The sequence below is a fragment of the Chiloscyllium plagiosum genome, unplaced genomic scaffold (genome assembly GCF_037043375.1).
Source record: "Chiloscyllium plagiosum isolate Xiang-an unplaced genomic scaffold, Cpla_swu_hap1 HiC_scaffold_9, whole genome shotgun sequence".
NCBI lineage: Eukaryota > Metazoa > Chordata > Chondrichthyes > Orectolobiformes > Hemiscylliidae > Chiloscyllium > Chiloscyllium plagiosum.
The window spans coordinates 5,452,601-5,472,697 of NW_028270147.1; the positions used below are offsets into that span (position 1 = coordinate 5,452,601).

Genomic DNA, 20,097 nt, shown 5'->3' on the forward strand with positions numbered 1-20,097 from the left:
GGCAGCCTCTGGAATGATGAAGGGCTTATGCCTGAAACGTCGATTCTCCTGCTCCTCAGATGCTGCCTGACTTGCTGTGCTTTTCCAGCAACACACTTTCAACTCTATATGGATATGAGGTTATGCTGCAGCTGTACAAAACTCTGGTGCAGCTGCACTTGGAGTATTGTGTACAGTTCTGGTCACCGCATTATAAGAAGGATGTGGAAGCTTTGGAAAGGGTGCAGAGGAGATTTACTGGGATGTTGCCTGGTATGGAGGGAAGGTCTTACAAGGAAAGGCTGAGGGACTTGAGGCTGTTTTCGTTAGAGAGAAGAAGGTTGAGAGGTGACTTAATAGAGACACATAAGATAATCAGAGGGTTAGATAGGGTGGACAGGAAGAGCCTTTTTCCAAATATGGTGATGGTGAGCGCGAGGGGGCATAGCTTTAAATTGAGGGGTGATAGATATAGGACTGATGTCAGTGGTAGTTTCTTTACTCAGAGTGTAGTAAGAGTATGGAATGCTTTGCCTGCAATGGTAGTAGATTCACCAACTTTAAGTACATTTAAGTCGTCATTGGACAAGCATATGGACGTACATAGAATAGTGTAAGTTAGATAGACTTCAGATTGGGAAGACAGATCGGGACAAAATCGAGGGCCGAAGGGCCTGTACTGCGCTGTAATGTTCTATGTTCTATGTTCAGTAAGGCATTCAACAAGCTTCCTCATGGGAGACTGGTTAGCAAGGTTAGATCACATGAAATATAGAGAGAACCAGCCATTTGGATACAGAACTGGCTGGAAGGTAGAAGACAGAGGATCGTGGTGGAGAGTTGCTTTTCAACTGAAGGCTTGTGACTAGCAGTGTGCTACAGGGATCTGTGCTTGTCCACTATGTTTTGTCATTTATATCATAGAATAATAGAATCCCTAGAAATTATTTGGGTGTGAACGGAGGAGATATAATTAATGAGTTTACAGATGACACCAACATTGGAGGCGTAGTGGACAGCAAAGAAGATTACCTCAGAATATAACAGGACCTTGATCAGATGGGCCAATAGGCCGAGGAATGGCGGATGGAGTTTAGTTTAGATAAATGTGAGGTGCTGCATTTTGGAAAGGCACATCAGGGCAGGACTTATATACTTAATGATACGGTCTTGGGGAGTGTTTTTGAACAAAGAGACCTTGGACTGCAGGTTCATAGTTCCTTGGAAGTGGAATTGCAGGTAGAGAGGATAGTGAGGAAGATGTTTGGTATGCTTTCCTTTATTGGTCAGTGCATTGAGTATCGGAGTTGGGAGGTCATGTTGCAGCTGTATTCCAATAGAGGCTCAACCAATGTCCTATACAGCTGTGGGTCCACATATAGACAGTCTTACTGATCTTTTAGGGGCCCCATTTTCTCCCTTGTTACTGTTTTGTTCCTAATGTTCTTTTATGCTGTCCCTGACTTCCCTTGTCAGCTATGGCTACCTCGTCATCCCCTCAGTATGTTTCTTCTTCCTCAGGATGAATTTCCACTCTATCCATATCATTCACAATCTTATAAACTTCTATCAGGTTGCCCTTCAACCTTCTGCATTCCAGTGAAAACAAACCCAATCTATCCAAGCTTCCTTCATAGTAAAAATCCCCCATATTAGGCAACATCCTGGTAGACCTTTTCTGTACCCTCTCCAAAGCATCCACATCCTTCTGGTAGTGTTGTAACCAGAAATGTGTGTAATATTCCAAGTGTGGCCTAACTGAAGTTCTATAAAGCTACAGCATAACTTATCTATCCTTATACTCAATGCCCCTTCCAATGAAGGTAAGCATGCCATCAGCCTTTTTTACTCTCTTATCTACCTGTGCTGCCACCTTCAGTGATCTATGGACCTGCACACTCATATGGGAGGATGTGGGTACTGCAGATGCTGGGGATTAGAGTCAAGGTCAGAGTGTTGCTGAAAAAGCACAGCAGGTCAGGCAGCATCCGAGGAGCAGGAAAATCGACATTTTGGGCAAAAGCCCTTCATCAGGAATGAGGCTGGAAGTCTCCGGGGTGGAGAGATAAATGGGAGCAAAGAGTATAATAGGTGGATGGAGGTGGGGGTAAAGGTGATAGGTCGGAGAGGAGGGTGGAGCAGATAGGTGAGAAGGAAGATTGACAGGTGGGACAGGTCATGAGGGCGGTGCTGAGCTGGAAGGTTGGAACTGGGGTAAGGTGGGGGGAGAGGGGAAGTGAGGGAACTGGTGAAGTCCACATTGATGCCCTGGGGTTGAAGGGTCCTGAGGCGGAAAATGAGGTGTTCTTTCTCCAGGCGTCGGGTGGTGAGGGAGTGGCGATGGAGGAGCCCAGGATCTGTATGTCAGCAGAGTGGGAGGGGGAGTTGAAATGTTCGGCCACGGGGCAGTGGGGTTGATTGGTGCAGGTGTCCTGGAGACGTTCTCTGAAACGCAGTGCGAGAAGGCGTCCAGTCTACCAATATAGAGGGGACTGTATTGGGAGCAATAGATACAATAAAAGACATGTGTGGAAGTGCAGGTGATGGATGTGGAAGGCTCCTTTGGGGCCTTGGATGGAGATGAGTGAGGAGGTGTGGGCACAGGATTTGCAATTCCTGCGGTGGCAGGGGAAGGTGCCAGGACGGGAGGGTGGGTTGTTGGGGGCGTGGACCTGACAAGGGAGTGATGGAGGGAATGGTCTTTGCGGAAAGCGGATGGGGTGGGAAGGGAAATATATTCCTGGTGGTGGGGTCTGTTTGTAGGTGGCAGAAATGTCGGCGGACAATGTGATTTCTGTGGAGGTTGGTGGGGCACCTCTGCATCTCAATACTCATAACAATTCTGCCAATCACAGTATAATTTCCACCTGTACTTGACCTTCCAAACTTCATCACCTCACATTTGTCTGGATTAAACTCCATCTGTCATTTTTCTGCCCATGCCTCCAACTGATCTATATCCTGCTGTATCCTCTGACAATGCTTCTCACTATCCACAACTCCACCAATCTTTGTATCGGCCACAAACTTATTAAGTAAACCAGCCAAGTTTTCCTCCAAACCATTAACATAGATCATGAACAGCAGAGGTCCCAGTACTGATCCCTGTGGAACACAACTAGTCACAGCCTTCCATTCTGAAAAACATCCTTTCACTGCTACCCTCTGTCTCCTGTGACTAAGCCAGTTCTGTAACCATCTTGCCAGCTCACCCCAATACCATGTGTCTTCACCTTTTGTACTGGTCTGCCATGAGGGACCTTGTCAAAGCCTTTACTGAAGTCCATGTGGACAACATCAACCACTTTTCTCTCATCAATCATCTTCGTCACATTCGCAAAAAACTCAACCAAGTTAGTGAGGCACGACCTCCCTGGAACAAATCCATGCTGTCCATTGTTAAAAAGTCCATTTACTTCCACACGCATATAGACCTTGTCCCTGAGAATCTTTTCCAATAATTTCCCTACCACCGACATGAGGTTCACAGACCTGTAACTTCCAGGATTATCCCTGCTACCCTTCTTAAACAATAGGACAACATTAGCTATTCTCTGGAACCTCACTTGTGGCCATAGAGGATATAAAGATGTCTGTCAATGCTCCTGCAATTTATTCTCTTGCTCCCTCAATATTCTGGGATAGATCCCCTCAGGACTTGGGAACTTTTCTACCTTAATACTTTTTAAGACACACAAAATGCCTCATACTTTCCACTCTATCCATATCATTCACAATCTTATAAACTTCTATCAGGTGTCCCTCAACCTCTTGCGTTCCAGTGAAAACAAACCCATTCTATCCAACCTTCCATCATAACTAAAATCCCCCAGACCAGGCAACATCCTGGTAAACGTTATCTGTACCCTCTCCAAAACCTCTTTCTTTTAATAGCAACTTGGCTTAGAAACGTGATACTCCCTCCCGTGAGATCATCCTCCACCAACTCCTTCTCTTTAGTGAATACCAACACAAGATATTCCTTTAGGATCTCCCCTCCCTCTCTGGCTCCAGACATAGATTCCCTCCTTTGTCCTTCAGTGGGTCAACACTTTTCCTGGCTACCCTATTACTTTCTATAGATTTATAAAAAGCCTTGGGATTCTCTTTAATCCTGTTTGCTAATGACTTTTCATGATCCCTTTTACCCTTTTAATTTCTTGTTTAAGTTATTTCCTACTTTTCTTATATACTTCAAGGGCATCATCAGTTCCCATCCTCCTCGACCTTAAGTATGCTTCCCTTTTCTTTCTGACCAAGGTCATAACATTCCTGGTCATCCAAGGTTCATGTAACTTGCGAGATCTATCCTTCATTCTGGCAGGAATGTGCTGCTACTGAACACTTATCAACTGCCATTTGAAATACTCCCACATGGTCAAAGTGGATTAACCCTCAAACAGATGCGTCCAATCAAAATTCTCCAGTTGTTGTAGTTCGCCTTCCCCCAATTTAACACCTTCCCCCGAGGACTTGCTGTTATCCTTATCCATGAGTACCTTAAAGCTCACAGTATTATGGTCATTACTCCCGAAATGCTCCCCCACTGAAACTTCACCTGGCCGGGCTCATTTCCCCCAACCAGGTCCAGTATAAACCCTTCCCTGGAACTTGCAGGGGGTGGTGTTCCCACATACCTGCTGCCCTGATCCTTCTAGAAAAGTAGCAATGATAACTTGCAAATGAACAATAGACTATGTACAACGATTAAGTATGAAAGTATTTACCAATCAGGAGAGCATGTGATAAGTTGGACACACATCCCTTCTGAATTTGTACATGGGACGCCCAATCTTGTGATCTTGAAAAGGAACAACATTTTTTTATCAGCAACGTGATGTAGTTTATACAGTGTTACAACAATTACTTACATTTATGTAGCACCTTCAATATAGTAGAAAATTTAAAGGCATTTTGTGGCCCATTTTGAGCTCCTTAACTCGCTCTTAAAGTGCCCACTCACTCTGAGCTGACCTGGACTCTCACAGCACCCCTGCCTTCCATTGCCTTTCCTTGCTATTTAAGGCAGGCATAAGGCCAGAAGGCTTGTCTTAGCTATCAGCAGTTCTCAGTCAAGTCAAGGAAGATGGTCTTCATTCAGGATGTCCCAGCACAGTAAGGGAGGCAAGGGCACCTTCTGATATCTCTCCCAGATTTCCGATGTGGTCAGTCGGCCACTCAGCAGTCAGGACTCAGATCCTCCCCTCATAGAGAGTGAGGTGCTGAACATTTGGCAGCCCACCACCTGTCCTGAGTCTGTCTGCCCTTTTGTGGGCTGTTTTCCTGCTGGAATGAGAGAAGCTGGGTATTACAGGGAGTGAAAGTGAGTGGCACAGCAGCTACTGTCGTCCACAGGCCTCAGTCACGTTGAGGAAGTTCGCTTTCACTAGCAGTAAGGCAGGGGCATCCTCCAAGACCTGTCCAGAGGCTCTGTCACCGTCAGGCAGTCCCGCAGGGTGGTCAGAGTCAGGATCCTCTCCACATAATGGGTGAGGAACTGAATGTCTGGAAGGCATCTGCCCATCTTGCCTCATTCTGCCCCATTGGGGGGATTATTTCCTCCTGGAATGAGAGAGAGGTGGGTATTACAGGGATGAAGGTGGATGGCACAGCTGCTACTATTGGTGCAGGGGGGAGTGCCCCAAGAGAGACTGTGGGCAGCACAGAGGGCACACAGGGTTAGTGGTATCAGGGATTTGGGGTGGGTGATGGTGAGTGAGGGAGGATGTTGTAGGCGATAGTGAGGATGAACCTTGGTAGAAAGTGTAGACAGTATAAGAGACAGTAAGCGAGTGTGAGGTATTGGAGAGAAGACATTGGTACATTATTATGAAGTTGAAGGCATGTACTTGTAACTTTAAGAGAGAGACAATGCTGTTCTGAATTGAGAGGTTACCAAGCATCTGTGTATATAACTAAATGGCAGCCCCAGAGTGTCCTAGAAAATTGAAAATATGTAACATTTGGCTGTGAAATGGATACCTGAGTTTTGGTTGCTGCTTTGACAACAATTCAAATTAAATCGATCAGTTTAAATTATGTCCCAGGATACTAAAACCCAATTGAGTTTGAATTTATTGTTTTTCCAACATCAAACCAAGGAGACGACTGATGTTGGGGGTTTAAGTTTGTGGACATTTTGAAAATTGGTCAGACAGCAACTGCCGTAGAGAGAGAAATTTCTGGAGAGCTAATTGCCCATCTAATGTTTTGCTCTCAAAGGAATTAGAAAACTCTGTCTATAGAAGATACCTTTTCATGTGAAGCATACTCACAGTAACAAGAAAGAAGACAGCCCAGGGAGATCATCAGCCAGAAGAGTGAAGACACAGAAGAAGACCACGACTGTGTTGTTTTGAAATTAAATTGATGTAATTTTAATCAGTGTCTTTTTGGAACAGCATATTGTTATAGAGTTGGAGGCAGATAGTGAGCAATTAGAAGTGGGGGGCTTAGATTTGTGAATAGTTTTTGTTTAATGTTCACTTTAAGAGTTAAAATAATAACTTGATGCTATTTTCGTTAAATAGTGAAATTTGGGGAGTTCTCTGTCACTTATATTTTAACAGATTGCGAGGCGAGGTGAGCGTTTATGGGTGTTTGGTTTAATTAACGGAAGGGTTCACTGCCGTGTCGTAACAACATATGGAGAGGAGAAGGTGGGCAAGTTGAACTGAAGGGTCTGTTTCTTTGCTGTATGACTCTATGACAATGACCTTCTTCCTACAATGCTGGTCATTCCTCCAGACCCTGATACTGTGCTGATCCGGGTGGTAACCTCAGAGTAGGCCAGGCATGGCCTGCTGTCATGTTCTCCTCAACTGGTTCTGGAGGGGGATGAGGGTATCCCATGTCTGCACCACTCTGTCTGTAGGAGCCAATTACCCCTGTCTGCCATGTTGGGGCAATTATCTGGAACCCCGTAGGGTCACTCCAGACTAACAGGGCTCATTCAGATGCCAAGTGAGATTTTAAAGCTGGTCGGGCCACAAGAGATGGTGGAGATCCAGATATCCATTGAATCAGACCTTAAGAGCCATCACAATGATGGGGAAGGTTGTTGATTGGTAATATATGGTGAGAAAACTTGCTAAGGGCCCACAGTGAGAAATCATTCAAGAAACTCACCACAATGCACACTTAGCCAAGAAATGGCTCAACCCAATGTCTCCCCTTCTTAACCAACATGCTATAGACACAAATCAATCTTAACACAATACACCATTCCGTCCACTTTATAACTCAAGTTTCCAAATAAAAGCAATTATAATATATCATGAGCCTTCATCACATAATTAATTAAAAATAAATATAAATCACACAGGTGTATAAAAGCTGGCTTTCCCAGTGTAACACTGAAGGAGCAATCCAGTCAGAGGAGTTGTTAATGGCCCAATAATTCTTTCAGAGAGACGGGGAAGATCACAATGGAACGCTTCAAATAAAAACGAAGTTAAGATTCCAGGGTTCTTACCATTATTTAGCTGGTCATTTATCACTCCGCTGTTTGAGTGATCTTGCTCAGCATTTCAATTCCCCATTCCTTAGACGAAGGCTATTAATGATAGGGCCCTGGGGAGTTTTGTTGAACAGAGAGACCTAAGGGTGTATGTACATAGTTCCTTGAAAGTGGCATCATAGATAGACAGGGTGGTGAAGAAGGTGTTTGGTACACTTGCCTTCATTGGTCAGAGCATTGAGTAGAGGAGCTAAGATGTCATGTTACAGCTATGCAAGACACAGATAAGGCCACATTTGGAATACTACATATAGTTCAGGTCACCCTGTTATTAAACTTGAAAGGGTGCAAAAAAGGTTCACAAACATGTCACTGAAACTGGAGCATTGGAGTTATAAGGAGAGTTGAATAGACTTTTTCTCTGGAGTGTAGAAGGTTGAGAGGTGTCCATATAGAAGTTTACCAAATCATGAGGGGCATGGATAGGGTAATTAGACAAGGTCTTTTCCCCAGGGTGGCAAAACACCATCTACTCAAACATTACTATCTATGAGAGGGGCGGCACGGTGACTCAGTAGTTAGCACTGCTGTCTCACAGCACCTGGGATCTGGGTTCAATTCCCACCTCAGGCAACTGTCTGTGTGGAGTTTGCACATTCTCCCCGTGTCTGCGTGGGTTTCCTCCGGGTGCTCCGGTTTCCTCCCACAATCCAAAGATGTGCAGGTGAATTGGCCATGCAAAATTGCCTGTAGTGTTAGGTGCATTAGTCAGGGGTGAATGTAGGGGAATGGGTCTGGGTGGATTGCTCTTTGGAGGGTCGGTGTGGACTTGTTGGGCCAAAGGGACTGTTTCTATACTGTAGGGAATCTAATCTAATCAATGCTGTTTATATCTGTCAGCCAGGGCTCCCTCATTGGTCCAGATTAACAGCCCCAAATCAGGCAACTCATATTCTATGCGGTCCACCTGGCTGACCTCGTAACAACCACTACATGACTAAGCCCAAAGATAGTGAATCCGAATATAGTGAGGAGTGAATGTACAGGGTAATCATAGTTAGACCAGGGTCTGATGTGATAGCTACATTCATTGATTATCAAAGTTTTAACAGCAGAGCACTTGGACTGAACGGAGGCAATGTGGATTTATGAAAGGGAAATCATCCTTGACAAATCCATTAGAAATTTGAGAGGACATAATGAACAAGGTTGATAAGGGGAAGCCGGTGGATGTGGCTTACTTGGAGTTTTAGACAGCCAATGATAAAGACCCACATAAGAGATTAGCATGTAAAATTAAAGCACAGGGGAATTGAGAATTAGTGTATTCAGATGGACAGAGAATTAGCTGCTGGACAGGAAATAAAGAGTAGGAATAAATTGGTCATTTTATGAGTGGCCAGCAGTGACCAGTGGGGAACCGGAGGGATAAATGCGAGGACCCCAGCTATTCACAATATATGTCAATGATTAAAATGTAATGTCTACAACTTTTGCAGACAACACAAAGTTAAGTGGGATAGTGAGCTGTGAGCAGAACACAGAAGTGTTTCAGTGTGATTTGGGCAAGATGAGTGAGTGGGTAAATGCATAGCTAATGAAGTATAATGTGGATCAATGTGAGGTTATCCATTTTGGTAGCAAAATCAGGAAGGCAGATTATATCCTGAATGGCAATAGATTGAGAAAGGGGGAGGTGCAACAAACTATGGGCACCCTCGTTCACCAGTCACTGAAAGTAACCATTGCAGGTGCAGCAGGCATTGAATAAGGCAAGTGGGATGTTGGCATTCATAGCAAGAGGATTTGAATACAGGAGCAAGGATGTATGTTATAATTGTAAAGGGCATTGTTGAGGCCACACCTGGAGTATAGTGTCGGAGTTTAGTTTTCTTATCTGAGGAAGGATATTCTGGCGATGGAGGGAGAACAAAGGTTTACCAGACTGATCCCTGGAATGGCAGATCTGGCAGATGAAGACATACTGGATCAGTTAGGACTACATTTAAAGGACTTCAGAAGAATGAGGAAGGAGCTCATAGAAACCTATAAAATTCTCACAGAACTAAACAGGCTAAACACAGGAAGGATGTTCCTGATCACTGGGGAATCCAGAACCAGAGGTCACAGACTAAGGATATGGGGTAGGTCATTTTGGACTGAGATGAGGGTGATTTTTTCATATGTCTTCATAACTGAAGAAGAGTCATACTGGGCTGGAAACACTAACTCTGTTTCTCTCTCCACAGATGCTGCCAAACCTGTTGAGTTTCTCCTGCATTCTTTGTGTTTGTTTCAGATTTTCAGCATCTGCATTTCTGCAATACTTTATTTGTATTATCAGACTTAGGTCCAGCTGATCAACCATTGGATCAGAGGTTAACTGACACAAGAGCATCTCATCTTTGCTAAAATCAAAAAGGCTGTGAAAAAATCTTTTCTGGCCTGGATTTTTGATCACCCTGTTTATGTTCATTTTTCACTCATAGTAACTACATTAAGTGATCTCCTATCCATCTTAATTTTACTTTGGTGTGTGTATTTGGATTTTTGAAGGGGTAAAGTTTAAACCACACAGTGCAAGATGTTGATGTAGAAATGCTGGTGTTGGACTGGGATGGACAAATCACCCAGTTATAGTCCAACGACTTTATTTGAAATCACAAATTTATGGAGCAGAGTCCCTTACTCAGGTGAAGAGAGAGGGAAGGACACAGAACACAGAACTTATGGGCAGAGGGATCACAAGATCATACAGCTGGTGTGAGTGGAGTGGTAAATAATAAACTGAGGCAGGTGACCAAGAGTGTTAAACGGTGTGAGGAAATTGTCAACAGCTGAATAAGGTAGATAGGAGAGCGAAGAAGGTGTTTGGTATGCTTTCCTTTATTGGTCAGAGTATTGAGTACAGGAGTTTGGAGGTCATGTTGCGGCTGTACAGGACATTGGTCAGGCCACTGATGGAATATTGCGTGCAATTCTGGTCTCCTTCCTATCGGAAAGATGTTGTGAAACTTGAAAGGGTTCAGAAAAGATTTACAAGGATGTTGCCAGGGTTGGAGGATTTGAGCTACAGGGAGAGGCTGAACAGGCTGGGGCTGTTTTACCTGGAGCGTCGGAGCCTGAGGGGTGACCTTATAGAGGTTTACAAAATTATGAGAGGCATGGATAGGATAAATAGGCAAAGTCTTATCCGTGGGGTCAGTGAGTCCAGAACTAGAGGGCATAGGTTTTGGGTGATAAGGGAAAGATATAAAAGAGATCTAAGGGGCAACTTTTTCCACACAGAGGGTGGTACGTGTACGGAATGAGCTGCCAGAGGAAGCGCTGGAGGCTGGTACAATTGCAACATTTAAAAGGCATCTGGATGGGTATATGAATAGGAAGGGTTTGGAGGGATATGGGCCGGGTGCTGGCAGGTGGGACTAGATTGGGTTGGGATATCTGGTCAGCATGGACGGGTTGGACCAAAGAGTCTGTTTCCAAGCTGTATACCTCTATGAATAACAAGTGATGGGATGACCTATAATCCAATTAAGTGCTGCTCCTGATGAAACTTGGTGTGAATTTTCTTTTCCCTGGGTAGCAGTCAGACAGGCAAATTGATCTTTTTCGGTGGTCTCATTGAGAGTTTAGATATTTATTCAGTTTGTGATGGTTTGAGGAAACGTGGGACATGATAATTGTACACTCTTCCTAATTAAATGTAACACAATCACTGAGTTCACCTGCTGGCCCTATGGGTCATCATTCCTGATGACAGCTTTGCCTTTTCATTTCAGATTTATTTCTTCACTGAGTTCAAACTCCCAGTTATTGTGGTGGGATTTGAACTCACATCTTCCTAATCATTTGCCATCGAGATCATGAGTACAGCACCACCCAGTGGTAAATTCACATAAATCATTAAATTATCTAGAGCCGCAGGTTAATATTCTGGAGAAAACAACAAATGCTGAAGATTACAGCAGGACGGGCAGCATTCACGGAGAGACAGCAAACTCACACTTCGAGTCTAGATGACTCTTCATCACTTTCAATTCCTCCATCGCAGGTGATGAAATTTGAATTTAATTTTAAAAATCTGGAACTGAAAGAATTTCAATCATTGTGAAGCATGGTTAAAAACTCCATTGGATTCATTAATGTACTTTAGGGAAAACATATCTGCCATCCTCACCTGGTCTGACCTACACGTGACACACAGTGATGTGGCTGACTCTACTGCTTTAGAGTCACAGAAGTCTGTAGCACAAAAAATGATCCTTTGACCCATCAGATCTATGCTGGTCCAAATCAATCACCTAATGATTCGAATCTCATTTGCCAGCACTTTGCCCATAGCCGTTGTGTGCCTTGGCATTGCCAAGTGCATCTCTAAATACTTTTTAAACATTACCAGGGTTCTGCATCTACCCCCTCACCCTTTTAATGGGCCAGCAATGCAACTCATTTGAAGGCCAAGTGGTAATGGGCAACAAATTGTCAGTGACGCACCCTCATCCCATGAAAGAATAACAAAACGTCTTGTATGAAATACTCACTTACCTCAAAGTGGTCAGGCACCCAACATAAATCGGTAACAAAGGACTGGTGTCCATGTTCGATTGACGACACTGCGCAGTAGTGAGCAATGGGGACCTCACAGTGAGGTGCAGGGTCTAACTCAGGCTGCGGGGAAATCAAACACAAAAAGCTTTATCCAACACCTTGCATCTATACTTCCAAAAGAAGCATGAAATGTGGAACACTTTGACAAATGTCTTGATCAATCTGATGCTTCCAGCTGCCTGCCACTTTAACACCCCTCCCTGGTTCCCTGGCCAACATCTCTGTCTCAGACTTGCTGCAGTGCTCCAGGGAATCTCAGTACAAGCTGGAAGAACCATATCTCCTTTTCCGTTTAGGAACTCTACAGCCTTCTGGACTCAATTCTAGGGCTTGAGGCACCTTCTCCCATGTTCATACCCCCACCCCCACACACCAGGCGTTGTTACCACATGGTCTGCTATTGCACACAACCCATTGCTAGCCAATAATTGTCTCCATCAGTAGCCATTCATTCTCCTTTATCTGTCCAATTTGTTCCCACCCTCCATCTATTGCTAAATCCTTATTCCTCTCCCACCCTATCTTCTGCATTAAAAAAACCAACTTTTTCTGAGCTGCCATCAGACCTGAAGGGTCACATGACCTGCAACAGTAACTCTGCTTTATAGAATATAGAACAGTACAGGCCCTTCGGCCCTCAATGTTGTGCCGACCTTCTATCCGACTCTAAGATCAGACTAACCGATAAATCTTTCATTGTACTATCCTCCATGTGCCTATCCAATAGTCGCTTAAATGCCCCTAATGTATCTGATTCTACTCCCACCGCTGGCAGTGCATTCCATACACCCACCACTCTCTGTGTAAAGAACCTCCCTCTGACATCTCCCCTAAACCTTCCTTCAATCACCTTAAAATTATGCCCCCTCCTGATAGCTATTTCCACCCTGGGAAATAGTCTCTGGCTATCTGCTCTATCTAAGCCTTTCATCATCTTGTACATCTCTATCAAGTTGCCTCTCATCCTTCTTCTCTCCAATGAGAAAAGTCCTACCTCCCTCAACCTTTCTTCATAAGTCATGCCCTCCAGTCCAGGCAGCATCCTGGTAAATCCTCTCTGCACCCTCTCTAAAGCTTCCACATCCTTCCTATAATGAGGCGATCAGAACTGATCACAATTTCTAAGTGTAGTCTAACCAGGACTCTATAGAGCTGCAGCATAACCTCATGCTCTTAAACTCAATTCCCCACTAATGTAAGCCAATACACGGTGGCTCAGTGTTTAGCACTGCTGCCTTACAGTGCCAGGGATCCAGATTTGATTCCAGCCTTGGGCAACTCTACGTATGGAGTTTGCACATTTTCCCCGTGTCAGTGTGGGTTTCCTCCAAATGCTCCAGTTTCCTCCCACAATCCAAAGATGTGCAAGTTAGGTGAATTGGCTGTGCTAAATTGCCCATTGTGTTCAGGGATGTGTAGGCTAAGTGCATTAATCAGGGATAAATGTAGGTAATAGGGTAGAGGAATAGGCTTGGGTGGGATACTCTTCAGAGGGTCAGTGTGGACTTGTTGGGCTGAAGGGCCTGTTTCCATACTGTAGGAATTCTATGGATTCCATGGAAAACATATGCATTCTTAACAATCCTGTCAACTTGAATAACAACTTTGAGGGATCTATGGACGTGGACTGTAGGATCCCTCAAAGATCCCAAGTTCTTCTGCCAAGAATCCTGTCTTTAACCCTGTATTCAGCATTTAAATTCAACTTGCCAAATTGAATCACTTCACACTTGTTCAGGTTGAACTCCATCTGCCACTTATCAGCCCAGTTCTGCATCCTGTCACTGTCTTATTGCAATCTACAACAGCACTCCACAATATTCACCACTCCACCAACCTTCGTGTCATCAGCAAACGTACTAACCTACCCTTCCACTTCCTCATCCAAGTCATTTATAAAAATCACAAAGGGCAGAGGTGCCAGAACAGATCCTTGCAGAACACCACTGGTCACAGAGCTCCAGTTTGAATATTTTACATAAATTACCACCCTCTGTCTTCTATGGCGCAGACAGCCAAATTTCCCGGTATCCCATGCCTCCTTACTTTCTGAATGACCCTACCATGGGGAACCTTATCAAATGCCTTGCTAAAATCCACATACACCACATCCACTGCTCTACCTTCATCAATGTGTTTTGTCACATTCTTAAAGAATTCATTAAGGCTTATCTGCCCCTCACAAAGCCATGTTGACTATTTCTAATCAAACTATACTTTTCCAGCTAATCATAAATCCTGTCTCTCAGAATCCTCTCCAATAATTTGCACAACACTGATATAAGACTGACTGGGCGGTAATTCCCAGGATTATCCCTATTCCTTTTCTTAAACAAAGGAATAACATTTGCCACCCTCCAATCATCTGGCACTACTCCAGTGCACAGTGAGAACACAGAGGTCAGGGCCAAAGGCACACTAAACTCTTCCCTCACTTCCTGTAACATCCTAGGGTATATCCTGTCTGGCCCAGGCAATCTATCTATGCTCATGTTTTTCAAAATTATCAGCATATTCTTCTTCTTAACATCAACCTGTTTGAGCATTCCAGCCTGTTTCATGCTGTCCTCACAAATGACAAAGTTCCTCTCAGTAGTGAATACTGAAGCAAAGTATTTATTTAGGACCTCCTCTACCTCCACCAACTATCTTTTCTAATTTAACAATATCTTTCCTATAGAACAGTGACCAGAATTCATAGAATCCCTACAGTGTGTAATCAGGCTATTCAGCCCATTGGGTCCACTCTGATCCTCAGAATAGCATCTCACCCAGATCCACCCCCCTACCCTATTCCTGTAATCTCGCATTTCCCTTGGCTAATCCACATAACCTGCACATCCCTGGATACTATGGGCAATTTGGCATGGCCAATCCATCTAATCTGCATGTTTTTGGATTGTGGGAAGAAACCGGAGCACCCAGAGGAAACCCACACAGACACGGGGAGAATGTGCAAACTCCACACAGACAGTCACATGAGGCTGGATTGAAGCCATGGTGCTGGCACTGTGAGGCAGTGGTGCTAACCACTGAGGTACCATGCCACCCTATTTGTTTACAGTATTCTAGAAGTGGCCTCACTGATGTCTCCTACAACTGCAACACGTTGTTCCCAACTCCCATCCTCACTGCTCTGACCAGTGAGGACTGGTGAATTGGCTCCTTTCTTTCCAAACGCCTCAGTTGATTGTACGACAGGATCAATGATCAAGAGACCACACCACATTCCAATTAATCATTAAGTGATGAGACTTGATAGCATACACACTGAGAGGTTGTTTTACTCTGGCCAAAGAATCAAGGACACAGGGGCACAGTTACATTTTATCTCTGGACCAGCCAGAATAGACTCAGAGAGTCTCCTCACTCCTAGGACTGGCTCTGAGCTGGCTGGTCAGAGTCCATGTACTGTGCACATGTAAATAAAGGGTGACTTGGTGACAGGCTATTGGCCTCTGGAATTATTTCACATACTAACAGTTACAAGAATAATGTATATGAATTGGAAGGAAGATCAAATAAAGTTCTATTTGTATGAAGGTGTATAATGGAGTCTTTCAACTGGTTGGCGTGAACTCTCTCTATACTATCACTGTACGAGCTGTTACTGTAATCATCAATTAAATGGTGTGATTGAACTAACCATGACCTGAAGGCACAAGAAACACCTGGAAAGGTAACACCTGTGCTTAGGATGCCTTCACTGAGTCAGTCATATCTGAGGGGTTAAAACCACATGGCATGTCAAATGTTTTGAATGAATGTGGAAATTTCTCATGAGAACCTGGACAAAGAATAATCACTTCAAAGGATAATATTTGTAAATAGCCTTTGTAAACCATATAAAGGTGCACAATCATGTTTTTATTTGATACAAGATAAATTTCTCCATGACAATCAGTCACAATCACAGTTCAATTCAAATTCAATATGCTCTGTTTCTCAAACAGAGCTTTTATGTGGCATTAATTAATTTAAAAGACTGACAAGATGAGGCATGTGATTGTCAATCTGATTGTTGGTACTAAATAAAGTCACTATAGTCCTAACATACCATAATCCTGCTCTCTGATTAGAGAGAGGAACAACTGGTGGTGGTTTAACCTGAGGGTCACCATGCCTCAGGCAAGGAGAGAGATTGAAAAAGAGAATCCTCAACTAGTGTGAGGATTGACACAGAGGTCTCGTCAACTGAGCAAACTGACCCCTTACATTTAGCAGATCTGGAACAGAAGAGAGTGAATTTATAGAAAAAGGTAAGTGTTGCAGAGGACATTAGTTCATACTCTACCTGGAGGACTAAGTTCAGTGCAGTTCAGCGGTAATAGTTCAGGAAGGCAACTCACCACCAGGGGCAATTAGGGATGGGCTATAAATATTGGCTGGCCATTGAGGTCCACATTCAAATGAACAGTCAGAGGGCATCTGCCATCCAATGAAAATGTGGGGCTCTCAAAACTGCTGGCCAATCAAAGGGAACTTATACAAGACCAGCATTAAAGGAGACTTGATATATCAGAGGCATGAGGAGTTGAAGGAGATTATGGAGTTAGGGAGGGAGGGAGGGAGGGTCAGAGCAATGCCATGGGGCGGGAGAGTAGGGGAGGTTTGAAAATAAGGATGAAATTGTAAAATTAAGTGACTGGTTGATGTGGAGCCAGCGAGCAGAGGGGGTGATAGGAAAATGGACTTGGTATGAATTTGAACGTAAGGAGCAAGGTTTTAGATGACCTCGATTTTACAGAGGATTGAAAATGTGAAATCAGCCAGAAATATATTAAAATAGTCAACTTGAGAGGTAACAAAGGAATGAATGAGGTTCCAGTAGCAAGTGAGCTGAAGCTGACAATGTTACAGACATGGAGATAGATCACTGCAGTGATGCTGCTAATAATGGGAACAGGGGACAGACAATGATGAAGATAAAATGTCTCTTGCAATTGACCTGAGGAACCAGAAATACAAAATACTGGGAAAATGTACAAGTGGCAAGAAAAGTACAAGGGAAGATTGCCGGTTTGGTCTTAGCAAAAAAACAGAAGTTTATTACACTGAAAAAAATGAAGATAAATAGAACAAGCAAAACCATTTCCATAAATCACATGTTTAAAACTTCAAAATACACAGTAAAAATATAACTTCATTAATCCCAAAAGCACCTCTTAAAAGTACTCCCACTGGAGATAATTCACTTCTCTATAACCCCATAGGACTGAATTCAATTTGCATTTTTGAGAATATAGAACATAGAACATAGAAAGGTGCAGCACAGAACAGGCCCGTCGGCCCACGATGTTGTGCCGAGGATTATTCCTAATAAAAAAAAAACCTAACCTACGCACCCTTCAATTCACTGCTGTCCATGTGCATGTCCAGCAGTCGCTTAAGTGTCCCTAATGACTCTGCTTCCACCACCACCGCTGGCAACGCATTCCATGCATTCACAACTTTCTGTGTAAAGAACCTTCCTCTGACATCCCCTCTATACCTTCCTCCTAACACCTTAAAACTATGACCCCTCATGCCAGTCAATTCTGACCTGGGGAAAAGTCTCTGGCTATCCACTCTAAGGGCCTTTCATTACCTTATACACCTCGATCAAGTCACCTCTCTTCCTCCTTCTCTCCAGAGAGAGAAGTCTGACCTTAGCCAATCTCTCTTTGTAAGACAAGCCCTCCAGTCCAGGCAGCTTCCTGGTAAACCTTCTTTGCACCCTCTCCAAAGCCTTCACATTTTTCCTATAATAGGTTGACCAGAACTGGACACGATATTCCAAGTGTGGTCTCACCAGGGTTTATGACAGCCCATCACTAGGACTTGATACAACTGAGCTTAAATAGTCTCAGCTTGAAATAACCTCTTAGAGTTTTAATCAAATATTTCCAGTTTGGAACTTTTAATCAACTCTTTCTACTGTGGACATCTATTCATTACAAAGAGGTAAAAACAATGATTGCAGATGCTGGAAACCAGATTCTGGATTAGTGGTGCTTTATTCCTGATGAAGGGCTTTTGCCTGAAACGTCGATTTCGAAGCTCCTTGGATGTTGCCTGAACTGCTGTGCTCTTCCAGCACCACTAATCCAGAATCTATTCATTACAATTCCAACTAACTTCCTTTCTCAGAAGCAACTGATTTACACACCCAGCTTCAGCCAAGAAATGCGTAAACTGAAAACATAAGAAAAATTCCCCAAACCACAAGTGTTGGTGGGCGGCACGGTGGCCCAGTGGTTAGCACTGCTGCCTCACAGCGCCTGAGACCCGGGTTCAATTCCCGCCTCAGGCGACTGACTGTGTGGAGTTTGCACGTTCTCCCCGTGTCTGCGTGGATTTCCTTCGGGTACTCCGGTTTCCTCCCACAGTCCAAAGATGTGCAGGGTCAGGTGAATTGGCCATGCTAAATTGCCCGTAGTGTTAGGTAAGGGGTAAGTGTAGGGGTATGGGTGGGTTTCGCTTCGTCGGGTCGGTGTGGACTTGTTGGGCCGAAGGGCCTGTTTCCACACTGTAATATAATCTAATGTAATCTAATCTAATATAATCTAATCTAATGTAAAAACCGAAACAAAAGTCAATCGTTGAACTTCTAAATAGGAATCTAATACACAACTGTTTACTTTGATCACTCATAAAATTATCCCAATGCAAATAAACAAACCCATTACTCTCCAGGAAGTTTCTCTCACACTGTATTTAAAAAGAAAATCATCATGGCTACAGAAATACTTGTAAGTTAATCATTAAACCCATTCAGACACACAGAAAACCCATATACCACTAGTTCAAATTCAAAAATCCAAACTGAAAAAGACACATTAAAAGTATATCTAAACTACCTGCCTTCCAGTACATAGGTCTGATAGGTTGTGCATGCTTCCATCATTGTAGAGTTTCTTTAGGGGCTTATGTGGTTGAGTGTTTGTGAGAGTAGCCACATTCCTGTCTAATGGGACATCTTGTGGAGTAAACAAGATGTAGTTAATTGTATTTCTGCTTGTATGCACAGATTATAAGAATAGACTCTACTTTACTACAAAGAATGGTGGGAGCACTGAGCCTTAAATCTGTTTTCCACGAGATCTTACTTTACTCTCTCAACAAGCCCACATGACATTATCATGGTAGGAAGAACTTATTGCACTCAAAAAAATACTAAGCCCTTCAGAGCCTTGTAAACTCAAACAACTTTAACCACATTAAAGGTTGCTGTCTCGAAAAATAAACTATTCTGCCAGTGATTGTGTTGGTTCACGGAAGGTTCTGGAGATCTAATTTCTGGCCTCACCATCTGAAGAGTCAATTGGTCACAGATCCAGTGATGTCAGGATCTCACAGTCAATTATCATTCAGAGGAGCTTTAATATGTTAGAGATAAGACTCGGTTTTACCCTCTCATATTGGATCACAGATAGGCTGAGGATGTGCAGGAAAGCCATTTGCTGAGGGGAGCTGCCAATATCTGCCTTGAGTTCAAATCTCATCATGGCAGCTGAGAAAAAGTAAATTCCTCATGTAAAACCAGCTGCTTTGATCCATCTGCACTCACATACTTGCACTTTGATGTCTCTCAGGCATCACAGTAATTCCCAAACTAATTGTAAAATGTGGACAGAACACAGCAGCAATGATAATCCATCTGTAAATCTCCGTGATAATAGAGTCCCCAGTTCCAATGAATAGGTGGCTAACTAATTGTCAGAAAATGTTACAATGCTGCTCGGAAGAGACCACATCATTTCACAGTCACCAGAAGAACTAATTGCAGACTGATTGCATTTATTGCTGTGTGTACCTGCATCCTAGTGTCAAGTTCCTAGGAGTGACACAGACTGATAGCCTGTCCTGATAGCCCATGTAGAAGTGACGGTCAAGAAGGCACAACAACACCTCGCCTTCCCCAGGTGGCTCAGGAAATTTGGCATGTCCATAAGGACCCTCAACAATGTTTACAGATGCACCATCAAAGGCGTACTGTCTGGGTGCATAACGGCCTGGTATGGCAACTGCTCTGCCCAGTACCGTAAGATACTATAGAAGGTGGTGTG

At 43.7% G+C, this 20,097-nt stretch overlaps 1 protein-coding gene across 1 annotated transcript in view; it reads right to left on the reverse strand.

Annotated features, from left to right (window-relative positions):
• The window catches only part of dnai3 (dynein axonemal intermediate chain 3), a 131,542-nt gene that overhangs the window by 55,413 nt on the left and 56,032 nt on the right, over positions 1-20,097 (reverse strand). Inside the window, exons 11-12 of the mRNA XM_043700114.2 lie at positions 11,987-12,109; positions 4,707-4,780 (exon numbers count right to left, since the gene is read on the reverse strand). Coding sequence (XP_043556049.2) covers positions 4,707-4,780; positions 11,987-12,109 — 197 coding nt within the window. The remainder of the gene's footprint in view (positions 1-4,706; positions 4,781-11,986; positions 12,110-20,097) is intronic.